Here is an 18,398-nt window from a genome sequence, read left to right on the forward strand (position 1 = left end):
GTGGAGGTAGGACCTTACTTCTAGAAACCCAGGTGTGAGTTGGCTCAAATAGTCCACACTGCATGTGGGTCCCAAAATACCACTGGCTGTGAAGGTGAGGCTAGTGAGAAGCAAGTCTCTGTACCACCACACAAGCTTGATTTATTATCATTAGGATAAGTAAAAAGAAACAGTAGGTTTCCCCAGTTTTCCAAACAAGATAATTTTCAGTTATTGGTGAAACATGTACAAAAGTAAGCAAAAGGAACTGGAAGTGGGCTTTGTTAAGTCAATGCGCGTGATTTTTTTCCCCTTAAATCATTGCTTAAGGGCTTCTGGCCCCTAGCTCAGGAATCCTGCCCAAAAATGCCAGATGTATTACACAGTCAAGTACTGCAATGTAAACAGTGCTCTGTGCCATGAGGCAGGGTGGTCCATCTCCTATTAAAGAAGAGTGAGAGATCGGGAGGGAAAGAGAGGTGAGCCCTCTGCTCTACAGTGGCACAGTAATGGTCGTGTTGTTTGGATTTTTGCCTGAATGGTCCACATTTGGAACTACAAAAACCTAGATGAATTAATACTTTTTACTGGCAAACAAAAGCCACTTGAATGGGGATGCCAGAGAGCAAGATGTGGCTTGGATAATGTTGCTTCATTGGGTCAGATAAGTTTATAAAATGTTGAACAGAATGGGGAGAGGCTGATAGGAACAAAGCTGTTGTTTTCATAGCAGCATCTGTGAGCATCACCCTTTTCATCTGCTGTAAGTTAAATTGCAAGGTGGAAGCAAGGCAAGGAGTGACCAGCTTCTTATGGCCACCCTCTCCTGGGTCTGAGAACGCCTGCTGGGTCAGTGCACCTTCTGTGTGTAAACCTGATTTATCACAAAGCTGCTCTGGTGTTTTGTAGCACTGGGGGGCAGCCCCCAAGATACATGTGCAAAATAAATGGCCTTCCAGTCTGCTCCCAGTTTCTAGATTTCAGTAAAGCATCCAGTAAAGATGCTCATTTGGAGGTGAGAGAGTATCTGGATGCTTTGGGCCGCCCCTCCATGTTTTACAGTGCTGCAGGCGATTCGAGGAAATTGGAATGCCTAGACATTATCTGTACATCCAAATAATCTAATACTGAGCAGCCCTTAAGATGACAAAATTTAGGGTTTTTAAACATTAATAGGAAGGTATTCTGTGAATTAGGAGGAAATGGGGTTTCAATTTGAACTTGGGGAATTGTTTAAACAATCTGCAATAATATTCTCTCGGTTTTAGAAATCCATGCTATAGAATGATCTGAGAACATTGCTTTTAGAAACAGGGATGGTAAAAATAGGAATTTTGAGATTAAGGAAAATGCAGGCTTCTTGACTCTTGACCCCTCCCCCAGAACTTTTTTTCTCTGTTTTGAATTCTCCCATTTCCCCACCCCCATTGCCTGATTTCCTTTGCTCCTTTAAGGGAGAAACCAGAAAACTTCACAAAATAGGTGCAAATATCACAGTGTCTTTTTAAATAGAAGTTTTCTAAGAGAGCATAACAAAAGCATTTTCCCAGCTGCCTAAGAAATTATTTCTTTCCTCTTACCTGATTTTCCCCCCATGAGGTTGATACACTGTTGCAATAAATTTAAAAATGATAAATATGATGCCGTCACTTTAGTCCACACATGATCCAGAAAAAAAATTGCACATGTTTAATACCTTGCTTAATTGCAAACAAAGCCTGCAATTTGAGAGAATTGGGATTAGGGCTAAATATCTATTAACTGCTCTTTCTAGAGATTTGGGGAATAGGATGACCCTTTTTTTTCTTTTTTTTTCTTTTTTTTTTTTAAATAGGCTACAGTTTCACATGGCTCCCAAAAGAAATCTCTCTCCCTTTTTGTTTCCCACACCAATTGATTTATCATTTTGCTTGCAAGCAGATCCAGAATGTTAGGGCAAGAACACACTCACTTTTTTCTCGTAACTTTTTTGTTGCGGACCGAAACCAGTTGACTTGAATAAATTTTTCTGAGGCCTGAATGTAGCCAGCAACGTGGAAAAATCTTGCCATTCAGGGCTGTCTGAATGTACATTTCAGCCACACAGTAAGCTGTATTGGTAGGCACTGGAGTGCTAAATACAACCATTTTTCGCAGCAGCGAGTTAGACAGGTGATTAGCATAATTAGCACCGAGCAGCCATACATATGGTAATGCTGAGTGTGTAAATGCCAGCTGCGGTGTAAAATTTATGTCAGGGGTCGGCAGGGCTGTGCGAAAGTATTGTGTTCCAGCTGCAGGTCAGGGCCGCCAAAGCTTACCTCCTTTTCTCTTGTTGGTGAATACGCCAAACAGAAGAGAAAGACAGAAATATAACAGATACGGCTTTGATGGAACAGCCCCGTTCTGTGCAAGAGGGGCTGTTCTATAAAACACACACACACACTCGCACACACTTGCAGAAATCCCATTGCTTTCTCTATAAATTGTGTTTACTTCAGGAGCAGCAGCCAGGATGCGGTTTTGGGTAGGTACAAGGGCCAAGTGATTTCTTGGGAGGAACAGTTTCAGTCACTGAATTTTTGAAAGGGGTTAAAGACCTTCCTCTTTTCCTCTGTTTCTCACCATCCTCTTACTGCCCGCCCCCTACTCCAGCCCACATTGTTTTCCTTCAAATTAAATGGGAACACCCTCCCCCCCCCCCCATGGGATAGGACCATAATATAAAGTTCCAACAGCGCAGCTCTCTCTTCCCAAATTGCTTGACTGGTTTTAGCAAAGGACCAGAAGTTTCTTTGTGTTGTTTTTCTGGGACACCTCTGCTTAACCACTCCACCTACCGCCACTATCAGCCATTTCAGTAGGGCTCTTCCTTGAAAGTCCTGAATTGTTCACATCCTTAGAAATGCATGTTGGGGGAATTTGTAGCTGTGACTAGTTCATGCATTTTGCACTCAAAGCATTTTTCCTGCTGTCCCCTCCCCTTTTTCAGTTGGTGGCTATAAGGAGTGCTGGTGGTGACAGAATACAGTTCACACCACGCTGACCTGGTGATGAAACTTCCTCACAGCACCAGGGGGTCCTTATGCATCAGGACCTAATCCAGCTAATCCTGATGGCAACAAAATCATGAAAGTAGCCCCCAGTGAGGGTGTGGGAGATAAAGCAGGCCAGCGTGATGTTCCTCAGGGCCCTGGGAGCCTGCCTGTGGAGGTGGGGATTCACTTTGTCTTCTCCCCTGTGCGTGTTCAAGTAGGAGGCCGTTGCAAAGAGGCCCAGGCTGGATAATGGCAAGAAGACTCTTTAGAGCAGAGAGGTGATGTCAGCCCCACAGAAGCTGGGAGAAGGGAGCTGGGGTTAATGTCATGCAGCAGCCCGAATGCTAGAATGCTAGAATGCTAGAATGCTAGAATGCTAGAATGCTAGAATGCTAGGGTAGCGAGCCTGCTGCCATGCAAGCACTTGGCTTTTGTTGTTGTGGTTGGGCTATGTGGTTTTTGTTTTTTTAATGAGGACTCTAGGAGGCCTTTACTAAGAATTTAGGACTTGATCACAACATTGTCTTTGGTCCCTGGGTTCTGCTTCTTGGTCCAGCATTGCCTCTGATTGCTGCTCTGCTGCTGCAAAAGGACTGGACTTGGGTTTGCATCTACTTGCTTGTAGACTTGAGCATGCATGAAATCATGGTAGGCCCTGGGACAGTTGGCAGTGGGGCAGGTACGCACTCAGTGATAGAGCAGAGCTCCATTCTTTTATCTCCCACCGGATGCCGGGAACATCCCTGAGTCCACAGGCTGTGACTTCACTCAACCTGTCTTTGGGGGGGTTGACCTCAGCCCACATTGGCCACAGCAGGAAGTGACCAAGGAAGAATGGGTCTCCCAACAGATGCAATGTCATCTTGGGAGCTGATGGTCCTGGAGAGAATACCAGGTGGGGGGAGCTGTGGCAGGCAGCAGGTCTAGTGTGGGCACAATGTTGGGCTGACCTGATTGTGTCTGACAGGGTGAGTGGGCAACTTCAGTGAGGGAAAGCCATTCAGAGAAGCAGCCTGGGCGGTAACAGATGGCACCACAAACAGCTGGTGTGGGGGCTTGTGGCAGGCGCATGCTCAGGCCTGCTACCCCTTCTACTGAGTTCCACCCTTCTTAGCACCCTCCAGCCCCCCTCCCCCCAAGCTGTCCCTGGGGAGGTGTGGGGATGTGTCCTGCTCTTGTCTTGTTTTTGTGGTTTTTCACTCACTGGGCTCACTTCATGAAGGCAAATTCTCTTTGGGCTATCTGATTCTAGCATTTTCCCATGGCAACACTCAAGGGCAGAATCCCACGAGGAGAAAAACAGCCCAGAAGCTTAAGCAGCAGTTGGCTAGTCATGAATAAAAGAGATGGCTGGAAGAGTGACTAAAACTTACAGCTCAGGAGTTTTCAGCCAATTGCCCAAATTACTGAATCTTCATTTTTTTCAATTTAGAAAATGAGCTGGTGCTAATAATTTCGCAGTTACACCCTTTTGGAGATTTGCAGTTTTTCACCCTCACAATAACTAATCGCAACATTGAAAGAAGGACCTGAAGTAACTAAAGGAGGAAAAAAAAAATCTCTCTAGAGGCTGTTAGATAATACATGGGATTAATCAAATGCAAATGCTCAGCTTGCATATACACAGACCCCATTTTCCTAATTGGACTCTGAGTGGGTACTTTTCAGGCTGAAAGGGTCATTTGTTTTGACTGATTGACTTTTTGAGGCTTTGGGAAGAATTAATATCTTATACAGATGACTGCCTGTTCCCAAGGCTCTGTATTGAGGCTGTTCATTCATTCATTCCTCTGACACGCTGAGTATACGCATGCGCCTAGTGTGCCAAGGTAAGTGGGCAGCGGGGCAATGCCTCCCTGAGAGGGCTTGGAATTTACTGGGAACAGCACTTCGTTGGATTCCTCAGATCACCTTTATGTGGATCACAATAAGCTTTTGCTAAAAGCTTTTTGCATGAATGCAGCAGGCGTTTATTAAGCTCTGCACAGAGGCCGTGCTGAGGGACGGTACACAGCGGGAGAGCATCATGCGGGGAGCATCTTGTCCACCGTGGATTGGAATAACATTGGCCCAGAGGTATGGACCCCTGGGTGGAATGGTTTCCCACCTGTGCTGGCCCTTCTTCACCTTGGAAAGCCATAGTGTTTTGATTTAGGGAGCAAAGGATCCGCAGACCTTGAGCAAGAGTTTCTTTGCTGAAGTGCTGCTTAAGTGCATCTCATTCAAAGAATTGGTTTAAGCCTCAGATCTCTGGAGAATTTGCAGGTAGAGGCATAAAGCAACATGTTTTCTGTGTGCCCTCATCTCTCTGCTCCCCCCAAGACAGGCCCCTCCGGGGACCCAAAGGAACTAGGGGCCTGTCTGTGGCCACCCATGGGGCTTTACTGAAAAAACTATCTCCTCAGTGGTGGTCAGCACTCTGGGAGACAGTGTTGTTGTCCTTTAAATAAAAATACCAATTGTTTGTGCTGTGTAATACTTTTATGCATTCTGAAAGCTCTAGCTGTGAGCTTGATAGAGTCTGGTCTGTGGAATTTGACTCTCTTAAAGTCTTATCCTCAACAAGTGCTCAGAAGCCATAGGGCTCTCTCAGGGCAGTCGGACTCGGACTCGGACTCGGACTCAGCCTTGGGGTTGAGGGCAGGTGCTGCCTCCTATCAGCTGGGTGACCTTGGGCAAGTCACCCAAACTGCAGCTACTTCTCTCCTGTAAAGTAAGGGTGATGATATATCCTGTGATAAATGAATAAATGACCAGACAAATGGATGCCTGCTCAGCTCCTGATTGAGGGTTTGGGAAATTTCACACACATTGTTAATTATTCACACCACATTACGAGGTTAGTAGTAGCATTTTCATCCCATTTCACAGAGAAGGTTAGTGAGGCCCAACTGTGTCTGGGACTTGTCCCCGTCAAGCTGGGACTCAGAACCCAGCCCTTCTGGTCCTGCTTCTCATTGCCTGACTGTCCAGTCCAGCTTGCCCCAGCTTGACTGGGGAACAGCACCGAGCAAAATATTTATAAACAGGTAAAGAATACATGTGAAATGGCCTTGCAGATGAAAAATACACACAAATATAAAAGGTTATTTTGTGTCCCAGGATCCTGAGATAACATTTTTCATGAATCTTGTTCTAAGGTTTGGTTGTTGTTTTATTGTTAAAAGTTGTTGCATTTGGAAGAAGGAAAAGAATATAAGAGGACTTTCAGAGTATGATGAATATGCATGTTGTTTTTGCATTGGGCTTGTTTTTAATTCAGATCCTTATCATTACCTTTCATATTTTTCTCCTTTTGTCACATAGAAGTCTTTAATTGTACTGGTTCCTTGCAGAAAAATTAAGAAATAGCGATAAACCCCAGAAAGGAAAATAGGTAAAAACTATGCATAAACCACCACACACACAGCAGTAGTGGCTGTTCACATAGCTGTCAACATACCTGTATCTACATCACAATATTGAATCTTGAGGAGTCAAAGATAATCATGCAGTATTTCATGAACAGTAAATTTTTTTAAAAAATAATTAAGGACTTTGACCTTGAAAATAGGACAGAAAGGGAGAGAAACCATTTTCCCCCAGACTGCACCTGTAATTTCAGCCACTGGAAAGGGGTTCCATGGAACTTACTGACCGGTGGAGCTTCACACTGATGCCTGACGAGGAAAACTGGCAAGATAAGGAACAGCTCGGCTGGCACTCAGTTGTGATTTAGATAGACATTTGCTAGGACAGCAAAAGTCAGGTGAGTCTGTAAAATTGCTCCATCCACAGAGGTTTCTGTTTCTGGTGCCTTGTTCCCGAGCACGGTGGGTGAATGATGATATAAAAGCATGTGAATGCTGTGCAGGTTATGACACAGATACACCGGAGGAAGAGCGGGGTCTACAGGGGCATCCGAGTCCATGACACAATTATGGTCTACATCAGCCTCCCTTCTCTTGCTGTAGCAAGCCACACCGTGAGGGCTTGCTTGACAGTTGCTGGTTCCTCTGCTGAGGGACTGTTCCCCTAGCTCTTCGAAGTCAGTCTAAATGTTACTTGCATTTAGATCTTCCCAGACCACTCCCTCTGAAGTGGGTTCCCCCTTTCCCTACCACCCAGAAACTCACATGGCATCACCATCTTCTATTTCTACTGTATACTTGTCAGGCCATGAAATTATCTTACTGATTTGTTTGTTGCCTGTGTGCTTCACTGGCCAGTGAGGCTTTTGGAGCAAAGAACGCACTGGTCTCGCCCACCATGGCACCACACAGTGTAGCCCACAACAAACACCCTGAGATGCTCACTTGCATGAGTAAATCATGTTACAGTTGTTTGTCCGGTAAAGTGGATGTCCGTGAAACTTTGTTATTTATTATTATTATTATTATTATTATTATTATTATTAAAGATTTTATTTATTTATTTGAGAATGAGCACGAGTAGGGGGAGCAACAGAGAGAGGGAGAAGCAGACTCCCATCTGAGGCTGAGCAGGGAGCCTGACACGGGCCTTCATCCCAGGACCCTGAAATCATGACCTGAGCCGAAGGCAGATGCTTAACTGACAGAGCCACCCAAGTGCCCCTCAATGAAACTTTAAACTCACTGAATAATTTTCAAAAGCGTTCATATTTGGTTAAATTTAAGATGAAATGTTAAATAAGATATGGCCATGAACTATGTAAGTAAAATTGAATTTACCAGTACTCAAAAGTAGGATACAGCATAGGTGGTTGAGGACACTGTAGAATTCAGGGTCTTTCAACTCTAGTTGCTCTACCTGCCTGCAGTGATAGTCTTGTCTTGGTTGAAACTGGTTGTCACGGTGGCAAAATACTAAATTTCTCACTAGAGCAAAGAGATGGATGAACAAAAATACTTTCAATTCCAGAGATGACAAATACACTCTTTTATTAAAATATATGGATTTATTTAAATATACATCTTCATCATCTAAAAAGTGACACTATGAAGCGCCAGAGGTACATTTTATATCTTTTAGGAAATATCATTTCTGAAAACTCCTGTAATAAAATAATTGGTCTAGGGATCCCTGGGTGGCGCAGCGTTTTGGCGCCTGCCTTTGGCCCAGGGCGCAATCCTGGAGACCCGGGATCGAATCCCACGTCGGGCTCCCAGTGCATGGAGCCTGCTTCTCCCTCTGCCTCTCTCTCTCTCTCTCTCTCTCTGTGTGTGTGACTATCATAAATAAATAAAAATTAAAAAAAAATTGGTCTATTTTTGAAGTTGGTCTGGAAGAGTGTAGAAAGTTCTTTTCAAGAGCACAAACCTTGTGTGTGATTTCTATTTTTGTGTGCACTCCTCTCTTGAGTCTTGACCTTTGTGGGTTATAGTCTCAAACAGCTGCTCTGGGGAAGGGAGAGAAGGGCGGGGGTGTTTGGTTTTAATTCACCTGAAGTCCTAAGCGGCAGGAAAGATAAAAGGAAGTAGGACTTTGTAAGCTGAATGAGGGATCATGTGCTATGCCAATGCAGGAGGAGCTGGTGGAAATATAAATGATTTATAGGTGTGGGACATTGATGCCATATAGTCAGAAAAAAATGGGAGGAGTTGATTCCCCCCCTACCCCTAAAAAAAAGCCTATTTGGAGCTCCTGGGCTTGGAGTTCTGTAGCTTTTCACAAGAGACTCATAATTGGCTTTTTAGCCTCAAACAGCCTTTTTAGCCCCCTGAGAATGTGGATTGAGTCTAATTCAGTTCACTAGTTAATTGGTTGAAATGATGCATTGTGATTTGAGCCAGAAGGAGCCGGACCCTGCCTGCAGGCAGCTTTAAGGGAGCATCCTGAAAAGGCCTGTGACTTCATGTAAATTTATCCTTTGTTGCAAATTTCCTGTTTCCCTCTGGTCTTTCTTTGACTTCAAATTGCAGTCAGGGTCCTCAGCAACTCCCCAGATCATTTGTCAAAGCCCCCCTCCCTCTGCCAAGGAGTCTTAATACTTTCTGTAACTAACTGATAATTCCCTGCCCTCTGCCCCTCTCCTTCACCTCCACCCCCCACCGTTTCTCCTCCTCTGTGACACACCCCGCAGTATGTTTGGCCTCATCTCACAGTATTTCGCAGTGGCCTTGGCCATCTGCATGGACCCGCACAGATGATCCTGCCAGTCTGTGAATCTGGACTAGCTTTCCTAATGAGGGCATTATTTGCTTTCTAGCCTGCCCCCTTGTTTATAAAATATGCCAAGAGAACTAAACAACCCGCTGTTCCCAGTACTTACTTACTTGCCCAAACCAAATGTTTATGTCCTTGAATACTAAATTTGAAGAAAAAGGATTCCTCCTCATGGGAAAGCTTAGCATGATTGCTGAAGGGTCTTTCTACACTGTAGCTGAAGGCCTGTTTTTCGGTAAACATGCAACTTAATCAGTTATTTCAGGAACTATTGAGACTCACCATCCACACACATCAGCTGGCCTTGGGTGGGGGGGGGGTGTAGGGAGCAGGGTGCTGTCCTAGGATTCTCTCTCTGCTCTGATCCTATTGGATCAAAGCACCTTCTCCTAGAGCACTCTTCCTCACCTGCAAGCCCCCCCCCCCCCCCACACATACCCTGTTGGGAAATGAAACTCTGCCCCTCCCCCCCAATACCTCCCAGCCTGGTGGCAGCATTTTGAGCTTGGCTTGTTGTAAAACCATGATTGGAATATAACGTAGGTCCTGAGAAAGAAGACAAAAAAGCAGTTTGCAGTAACCGTATACCTTGTTGCCCAGGCCTGTGGCCTGCCTGCTGTAAAGCTGGTTGGTACTGGGGCAAGGTTCTGGCCTCAGCAGCCGGCTCAGAGTCACATGGTAGAGATTCTGGAACACAGGCTGCCTGCTCCCCGGCAACTCAGAACCTAGTACCTTGGTTTCCAGGATGCTGACCAGGTGAGGCTGATAGAGCCAGGATCCAGAGGCAGAGCGTCCCCCCAGGCCATGGCTGATGTGTTTGGTTTCTCTCAAGTACATCTGACGTGAATCACCTTATTTATCTTCTGGCATGTTTTGTGCTGAAGACACATTTGCCACCTTTCCTTGTTTCTTTTTCAACAGGGAGAAACATTTACTTGTTACCTTTGCTAGATTATTTAGGAGAAGAGTGTAAATTGAAGCCATATATCTTGAAACATGCTGCAAGGGCCCATTGTTTACACAAGTGAAAGAAATTGTAACGGGGGTATTTGGTGTAGTCTGCAAGGAAAAGGTGTCTCAAGTTTTCCTTCCCCTCCCCCTCTATATGCGTGGTGTATTAGTTAGAAGGTGCACGAAGCACATATGCAATGGCTTTGCACATGCATCGGGCAGGTTCATGGGTTTAGTGAATAATTTTTTATGTATTTTAGTGGTGAAATGAACATTGCCAGTAATAATAAAGTGAATGTTACCGCCTCCCCCCAACATCAGCCATACATTCTCATGACCAGAGGTCATTTATCATCCGTCTTGTAACTCCTAGTGAGATAACAGAACGTGAATTTGTGGGGACGTTGCCGTTCTAACTGAAACCTGTACATGTTTGTCAGTTGGTGGACGAGTAAGTCGTGAATTAAATTATACTCGCCAGAAGATTGGAGAAGAGGCTATGTTTAATCCTCAACTCATGATTCAGACCCCGAAAGAAGAAGGTGCTAACGTCCTGACCACAGAAGCTCTCCGACAACACCTGGACTCAGCGCTCCAGGCCAGCCGGGTCCATGTGTATATGTATAACAGGTAAGTTGGGAAGAAGCTGCTGGCTTTAGAAAGTAAGGTTGCCCTGGAAATATGCCTAGAGTGTTAGTTCAGACTGTTTTCTAACGAAGTGATTTTTTTTTAATCCTGATTTTTGTTTCTAGAGTTTGGTAACACATAAAATACATGATAACGTATTTTCAGTAAGTATCTTGGCACTATGGACCCAAATGAGTATGATCCTTCAAGCAGCCATTTGGGCGGCTATATACCTATTCTGAAGATGTTTCATTGCTTAAGATATTTTTGGAGCAGTTACATTTGGAATTGCCTTTAGACAAATTAAGAATGAGAAAAGGAAAAGATCTTGCTTCTAGCTTCTTGCTTTGTATTCACCATAGATTCTGACAGCTGGTATGTGTCACAAAGCCTATAGTAGGTTGAGCCACTGTGGTGAATTCTTACTGACAGGTAGGCAGATAAGGTGGAATCTGACACAGCTTCACAAAACACTACCCTTTAGCTTCATAGCTAATTTAACAATGCTATGGGTGTGGTAAAAGCATACAAAGAATTCTGGATCAAAACTGACAGTCCTTTATTCTTCTCTATTTAAACAGTGAGTTGTTCAGGGCAGGGACCATATCTTGTTCATCCTTACACCCCAGCGTTTAGATCAGGGAGGGCATTCAGAGTTTGTTGATTGACTAACCATCTAGACTAAATTTGAACTAGGTCTTCTCCCTGAACTATTGAAATGACTATCCCTAAACCTGTTTTCAGAGGACCACTGAATTGGCACTTAACCTGATCTCGTCCTGTCCCTCACCAAAGGCTTTTAAGCACCTTTTTTCTTTTTAAATATTTTATTTATTTATTTATTTATTTATTTATTTATTTATAGAGCACAAGCAGTGGGGGGGAGGGGCAGAGGGAGATGGAGAAACAGAAAATCCCAAGCAGACTCCGCACTGAGCATGGGGTCGGACACAGCTTGATCCCACCACCCACGGGATTGTGACCTGAGCCAGAACCAGGAGTCGAACGCTTAACTGACTAAGCCACCCCGGCACCCCTTTTAAGCACTTCTTAACTGAGTGGGTGATGATACAGTTTTTCACAGGACAGGTCAGGAAGTGGCACGTGGACATACTCAGTGGCCAGGGAAGATGAGGGGGGAGAACAGAAGGAAAATCGGTACTTGTCCCAGTTATGACAACCTCTACTCTCCATAGTCTTACCTGGATTGGCTCTAAGACCCATCTAGCTGAAGACAGAGCCCTAAGGTCCAGCAGGAGTCACATGCTCTTGTTTCCTCATATGTAAACTAAATTACTGATCAAGTGTGGTCTACTATCCTTAGTAGGTTCTGAGAACAAAATGAGATATATGTAATGTATGAAAGGGAAAGAGTAAGGAGATATTCTAGCACTTTTGTCAGGCAAACTTGACTGGCGAGCACACCCTGCTCCTTATCAGCACATCCCTCTGTAGAGGAAGTAACTGCCCAGTGGAGTTTTGCAAAATTTGTAAGTAGAGGCCTTATAAAGAACCTGCAAATGGGCATTCCAAGGCCACTGTAAGCATGCTGACCCATTTTTAACATAATGGGACCCTATCTTGAAGGGACTTGTCACACACTTACAGAGATGTGAGTGTCTGTACAAAGTATACTCTTAATCTGAGATGGAACCAGAGAACATTTATGCATTGGAATGTGATTTAGAGAACACTTCATTTAAGCCATCTCATTTTTTAGGTGAGAAAACCAGGAATTAGATTAATTAGAGCATTTGTCCGACTTCATAAAATTATTAAAGACTCCAGCCAGGTTTCAAACCCTTTCTTCTGGCTCCCAGACAGGTTTTTCTCATGTACAGCCACTCCCTTCTCAAGGAAGTCTACATGAGTTCATTGACTAAGTGATATTAAGAACCTGACTGATGCTAGATAGTCTACGCTGATGCTGTGGGGAATTCAGTATAAACATATACATAGTTGCATGACTAGGCAGGTGGGTGAGTGGATGGAGGGATGGATGAATAACTTGAGCCCTGCACTCAGGAGCTGACAGTTTGGTTAGAAAGAGGGAAGAACCCGTATTGATGGGTGTGTACGAAGCCAGGTCCAGGTGCTCCAGGCACCAAGCAGATCAGACCAGACTGTGCTCTGGCATTCAAGAGAAAAGGGCAGTTTTCAATAGCACTGGGCACCCTGAGGTATAGATGCAAAGGTTCCACAGGGAAGCGGGCTAAGTCCAGAACATTCCTTTGGGTGACCAATAAAAAAAAAAGAGAGAGAGAGAAAGGAAACCAATAAAATGGTGCTGTTGGGATCCCTGGGTGGCGCAGCGGTTTGGCGCCTGCCTTTGGCCCAGGGCGTGATCCTGGAGACCTGGGATCGAATCCCACGTCGGGCTCCCGGTGCATGGAGCCTGCTTCTCCCTCTGCCTATGTCTCTGCCTCTCTCTATGTCTCTCTCTGTGTGACTATCATAAATAAATAAAAATTAAAAAAATAAATAAATAAAATGGTGCTGTTTAGAGATATTTAAAAATAATTTTTTCTTCCCTTGGTTTTCCCATCCCCACCCTCTTCAGATTTCTTTTTTCAAGTTAGGTTTACAATAGGGATAGAAAGGCATGGGCTTAAGAGCATTTTTCCAGATATGACAACACTCTGTAATAACAGGCGATAGATAATAGAGGTAATTGTTGATCACTGTATTTAATATCATTTCTATAGAACAAGAATAAAAGACTGTAAAGTAGAAATGTGTCTACCTGGCAGTGTGGTTTACAGCACTCATGGTTAAAGAGAAGGAGAATTCATTTTGAACACTATCTGTTCATAAGGACGTTAACTGCCAGTAAAAATATATATATATATGTATATATTTTCTCACCTGAATATATTTTAATACAATATAAACCTTACTAATTAGTCTCCACTTATTTTGAATTTGTGATAATTCAACGTGCCCTGAAGTTGTTCAGTGTATGTAGAAAAGTAGATTAATGGTGTAAACAAGATTATTGGGAGAACACTTAAGAAAACAAGACTTTTCAAGTACTTTGGTAGCATTCATTTACATAAACACCCACATGTTAATTACAATTGAGTATTATCTATTCATTAAAGCAAGCTTGTTGAGTCTTTACTTGGCAAAAGTTGTGCTCGTTTTGACAGATACTTAAAAGTGATCGAAATTGCAGTTCTTTCTATATGTTCTATAGTTCTGATTTTGCACTGATTTCCTTAGGTTATTACAATGAGATGTTTGTCTCTGTTTCCTATTTTACTAGGCAGTGGAAATTGGAACATTTGTGTTACAAATCTGGAGAACTTATCACAGAAACAGGTTACATGGATCAGGTATATATTCTTTTTTTGCAAAAACTTGTCAAAAATTCCTCAGTGGTATGCCTTAGCCTAACTTGTAGCCTCTTCTTTTTAACTTTGACAGATAATCGAATATCTTTACCCTTGTTTAATTATTACACCTTTGGACTGCTTCTGGGAAGGGGCAAAGTTACAATCTGGGACAGCATACCTACTGTAAGTGTGTGATCTGGTTTTCTGGTGTCTGTGATTTTTAAACTTTAGAATGTTTCTGGTGTTACTTTATCATTGTTTCTTCTGTTTCAGTTTTGAACAAGAAATAAAAACATTGAAATTCCGTGGGCATTTTTTGAGTGAAATTCCATGGGCATTTTTTGAGTGAATAGTTGCAGAAGAGAGGGGTTCAGCAGAATGTTTTTCCTCTTTTCAAAATAAAGTTCTAAAGGCATCATTAAATTTCATTCACTTTTACCCATCTTTTTATATGCAAATAAAATGCAAATTATTTCAGAGTATGTATGTTTTTTAACTCTTTAATAAAATGTTTGCAGTTTTACAGACCAAGCACTTCCACAGATTTATTTGGGCCTTGGGTGGCTCAACGGTTGAGCACCTGCCCCTCCCTAGCTCAGGGCATGATCCCCCGGTCTCAGGATCGAGTCCCACATCGAACTCCTTGCCTGGAGCCTGCTTCTCCCTCTCCCTGTGTCTCTGCCTTTCTCTGTGTCTTTCATGAATGGATAAATAAAATCGTTAAAAAAAAAATTTGAGTTATTTTTTTTTTAAGGAGGGACAATTTATTAGTGTGTACACATCAGAGTTAAATATATTGAGTTAAAATTCAAGATCCTCCTGCAGAGTAAAATACTAAACCTTTCTTTGGATCACATTAATGACATTTAAGGGGGAAATCCACTGTCTTTGAAGGCCATGGTAGGGGATGCTTCACAGTTTAGCAGTTGGATATTATATATACCGCATCATTTAAGGAATAATTGTTAATCAATGTAGACATCTTCAGTTAATTATGCAAGAGTTCGTGCTTAGGTTATTGTTTCTGCCCTAGCTTGCACGTATCTGCAAAAGCAATTTGCAGTGGCCATACTCTGACCTTCAGTGTACAGTTTTAGATGGGAAATAAGGGGTTTTGTGTTTTCTGGTTGGGAGATTCTGAATAATGACTTCAGCCTGGTTAAGCAGCTACAGTGTGGTTTGAACTACATAACAGGCAGCCAAAAGCCTTTCTGGTCTGTCAACAGCACAAATTCAAAAGTGAGTGTGGGGGGAAGTGGCCTTGATGGTGGTGATGGCAGAGGCAGCAGGGGGCTTTTGGGGTCGACTGCCAGGCTGTCAGAAAGAGCTCATAAGTATGAGATTATTGAATGTAATGGAGATCAAATATTTTGATTGATGACATTTACAAAGCATTTATTAGGCTGGCAAGTGCTAGTTTGGCATTGTGATTCTCTCTTCTAAAATATCCTCCCCCCTTAATTTTGGATCTCAGTCTTCTGCTTAGAAGCACTCTTTGGCTAATCTTGATCTCAGGTATGAAAGATGACATACCAGCCAATCACAAGTCTTTGATTTCTTCATTAATTTACAAGCTCTCTGCTTGCCATTTCCATTCATGAATTATTTTCTTGACTCAGGTTTGCATATAGATCCACAGGAAAGGAGCATTAGTTTTCCGTGCCGGGGTCCCAGCCTTGCAGCGCTACCAAAAAGCCTCATGCGAGCCAAACATAGTATATATGATCTGTGCAGGCTCGGAGGCTTGGAAAAGCCTCTTTTCATGGTCGTACCTTCTAATTTCTTTCACAGAGGTAAGCCTCCTTTGCAGTGGACAAACTTTGACCCTTTGGAATTCCTGGAAGAGTTAAAGAAAATAAACTATCAAGTGGACAGCTGGGAGGAAATGCTGAATAAAGCTGAAGTTGGTCATGGTTACATGGACCGGCCCTGCCTCAACCCGGCTGATCCGGACTGCCCCGCCACAGCCCCCAACAAAAATGCAACCAAAGTGAGTACAGTTGTTGATTCTTCTCGTGGGGACCAGGAGAAAAGCTCAGGGTCTTTCCCCCATCCCTAGTCCTCTTATTTTCATTTTTATGATTTGATTTTCATCAACCTTTTTTGTCTCTGGAGCTACGTTTGTTTATAGAGCTAAATTTTGCTGTAAGATTTGCCATACGCCTCTCATTAGCCTTGTTATTAATGTTCTCTCTGAAACAAACAAGCCCTTAATGCACTGGATTTTAACAAGGCATGTGACCTGCCTACTAATTCCCATAATTATGTGGCTGTCTTTTTATTTTAGCCTCTTGATGTGGCCCTTGTTTTGAATGGTGGATGTCATGGATTATCCAGAAAGTACATGCACTGGCAGGAGGAACTGATTGTGGGTGGCACAGTCAAGAACAGCACCGGGAAGCTTGTCAGGTAATCCTGCACATGGAAGAGAAATCCAAGCCATCTATTTTTTGTCCTTTCCTGGGAAACTACTTCCCTTCTGACATCTGCAAGTGTATTTGTACTACTACTTAGCTGTTATCCTAGCTAGCCATCTGCTGTAATAGAATATTAGGAAACATTAGTGGACCAGACCAGCTTGAAAAAAAACCACCTTTCGGGGGATATTTTAAGAGGAGATGTGTTGTTTTCATCGAAACCATAGTTAGTAACTGTAGGTTTTTGGAAGATCTCTTATATAGGAAGTCAAGGCAGGTGTAATGCAGGCAGGTCACAGTGGTCACAGCAAGTAGAGTGGCGTGGTATGAGCTAAGCTCTGTCACAGACTGACCAACAGCTGACGGCTAAACAAGAATTACCCTCTGTGCTCTTGCGGATTCTGCTCCGTCAAGCGCCGGGCCCTCTGTCTGACATTCCTCCCTGGGGAGAGCCGTCGTCTGGGATTTTTGCACAGGCGAGCGTTCAGTGCCGAGCCCAGCATCTCTGCTCAAGCTATCTATTCCCCTATCCTTCCTGTTTCACGGAATAGGAACTGAGAAAGGAAATTGCTTATTAATTTAATTTTGGGGTGTATCTGTAAAAGGTTTGTAAGGTTACACCTTTAATATGGTACATCAATCTATTAAATAAAATAACCATCCTGGTCCTGTTTAATGGAAACATGTGCTCATGTGGAAGGCGAGTTGGGGGCGTCTGTCTGGGGTTTTCAGCAGCAAGAAAACTTTCTGGAAACACTGATGTGTGTGTTTGCCACCCTGTCACAGCGCCCACGCCCTGCAAACCATGTTTCAGTTAATGACTCCCAAGCAAATGTACGAACACTTCAAGGGGTATGAGTATGTCTCACACATTAACTGGAATGAGGACAAGGCAGCAGCCATCCTGGAGGCTTGGCAGAGGACATATGTGGAGGTAAATCTTTGGCATTCCAATGCCCCCCTTTGAATCTGGGTATAAACTGCAGACGTACTTCATTTTCGCAATGTTTTAAGACATTTTTTTTTTCCCGTTAGAATATCTTTTCAAAACCTAATTGTCCTTTTTGGGAGCCTGGTGGGATGAAAAAAGTTTATTCCCTCCCTCAATATTAAAAACCTTAATGTCTGGGTGATGGCTAATTCTAATTGGGATGCCTGAGACATTTGGAGTAACCAGTCGTGAGGTCCAGAGCTAAAGCATAATAGTGTTTAAAAAACACTTGGTGAGCAAGAAAAGGTGTCTGGAAAACATTAGCAAAGCATAGAATCTGTTCACAGCTGCAGTCCCCTTGGTTAGGTCATGTGACAGGAGCTGGCCTTTGTTGCCCAAGCAGTGACCTCTACTGAGCTGCATGTGACCTTTTAAAAGTGGCCAGCAAATGAAGGGGGGAGGAGTGGCCATAAGAATGAGTTGTTTGGGATTAGTGGGGAGCCAGTGGGACCGCAGACATATTGCAGAGCGATGAGGAGAAGAACAGGCCAAGGTGCAGGGTGCCCGAAGGCGCCATAACTCCAGCTCCCCGCAGTACCGCATTCTTACCTGAACACTGTGGCTTCCATCATCCCGGGCCCAGGGTCGCTTCACCTCGGTCCATGCCCAAACCTGAAGCACGTAGAATTCTCTTTAGTGTATTTGAAACAAGTGAGGGTTGAGTGGAGGGGACATGTCCCCCAAGCTCTGTTATTGAAGCTCATTGAAACACTAATTCCATTTGGGACCTGATGTGACCACAGGTGGTTCATCAAAGTGTCGCTCCAAACTCCACTCAGAAAGTGCTTTCCTTCACCACCACAACCCTGGATGACATCCTGAAGTCCTTCTCTGATGTCAGCGTCATCCGAGTGGCTAGTGGCTACCTCCTGATGGTAACAGTCGAGTCACTTCTCCCAGGGGTGGGGGGCGGGGGCCATGGTTGGATTGGTTTTGAGTTTTTATCTTCCATGAC

At 43.7% G+C, this 18,398-nt stretch overlaps 1 protein-coding gene and 1 long non-coding RNA gene across 12 annotated transcripts in view; one reads left to right on the forward strand and one right to left on the reverse strand.

Annotated features, from left to right (window-relative positions):
• The window catches only part of PTCH1 (patched 1), a 70,598-nt gene that overhangs the window by 19,131 nt on the left and 33,069 nt on the right, over positions 1-18,398 (forward strand). For 6 of the 11 annotated variants that reach the window (XM_077904082.1, XM_077904074.1, XM_077904064.1 and 3 more), the window contains 7 exons: positions 10,514-10,703; positions 13,966-14,035; positions 14,127-14,218; positions 15,827-16,025; positions 16,323-16,444; positions 17,239-17,386; positions 18,187-18,318. In XM_077904082.1, coding sequence (XP_077760208.1) covers positions 10,514-10,703; positions 13,966-14,035; positions 14,127-14,218; positions 15,827-16,025; positions 16,323-16,444; positions 17,239-17,386; positions 18,187-18,318 — 953 coding nt within the window. The other 5 variants (XM_077904140.1, XM_077904133.1, XM_077904128.1 and 2 more) reach the window with 5 other exon arrangements.
• LOC144317568 (uncharacterized) lies at positions 7,667-9,793 on the reverse strand. Its single transcript, XR_013383578.1, has 3 exons — positions 9,711-9,793; positions 8,277-8,355; positions 7,667-7,834 (listed from the first exon to the last, which is right to left on the reverse strand). It is a non-coding gene; the product is annotated as an uncharacterized LOC144317568 (long non-coding RNA).

Source organism: Canis aureus, chromosome 1 (assembly GCF_053574225.1).
Source record: "Canis aureus isolate CA01 chromosome 1, VMU_Caureus_v.1.0, whole genome shotgun sequence".
Taxonomy (NCBI): Eukaryota; Metazoa; Chordata; class Mammalia; order Carnivora; family Canidae; genus Canis; species Canis aureus.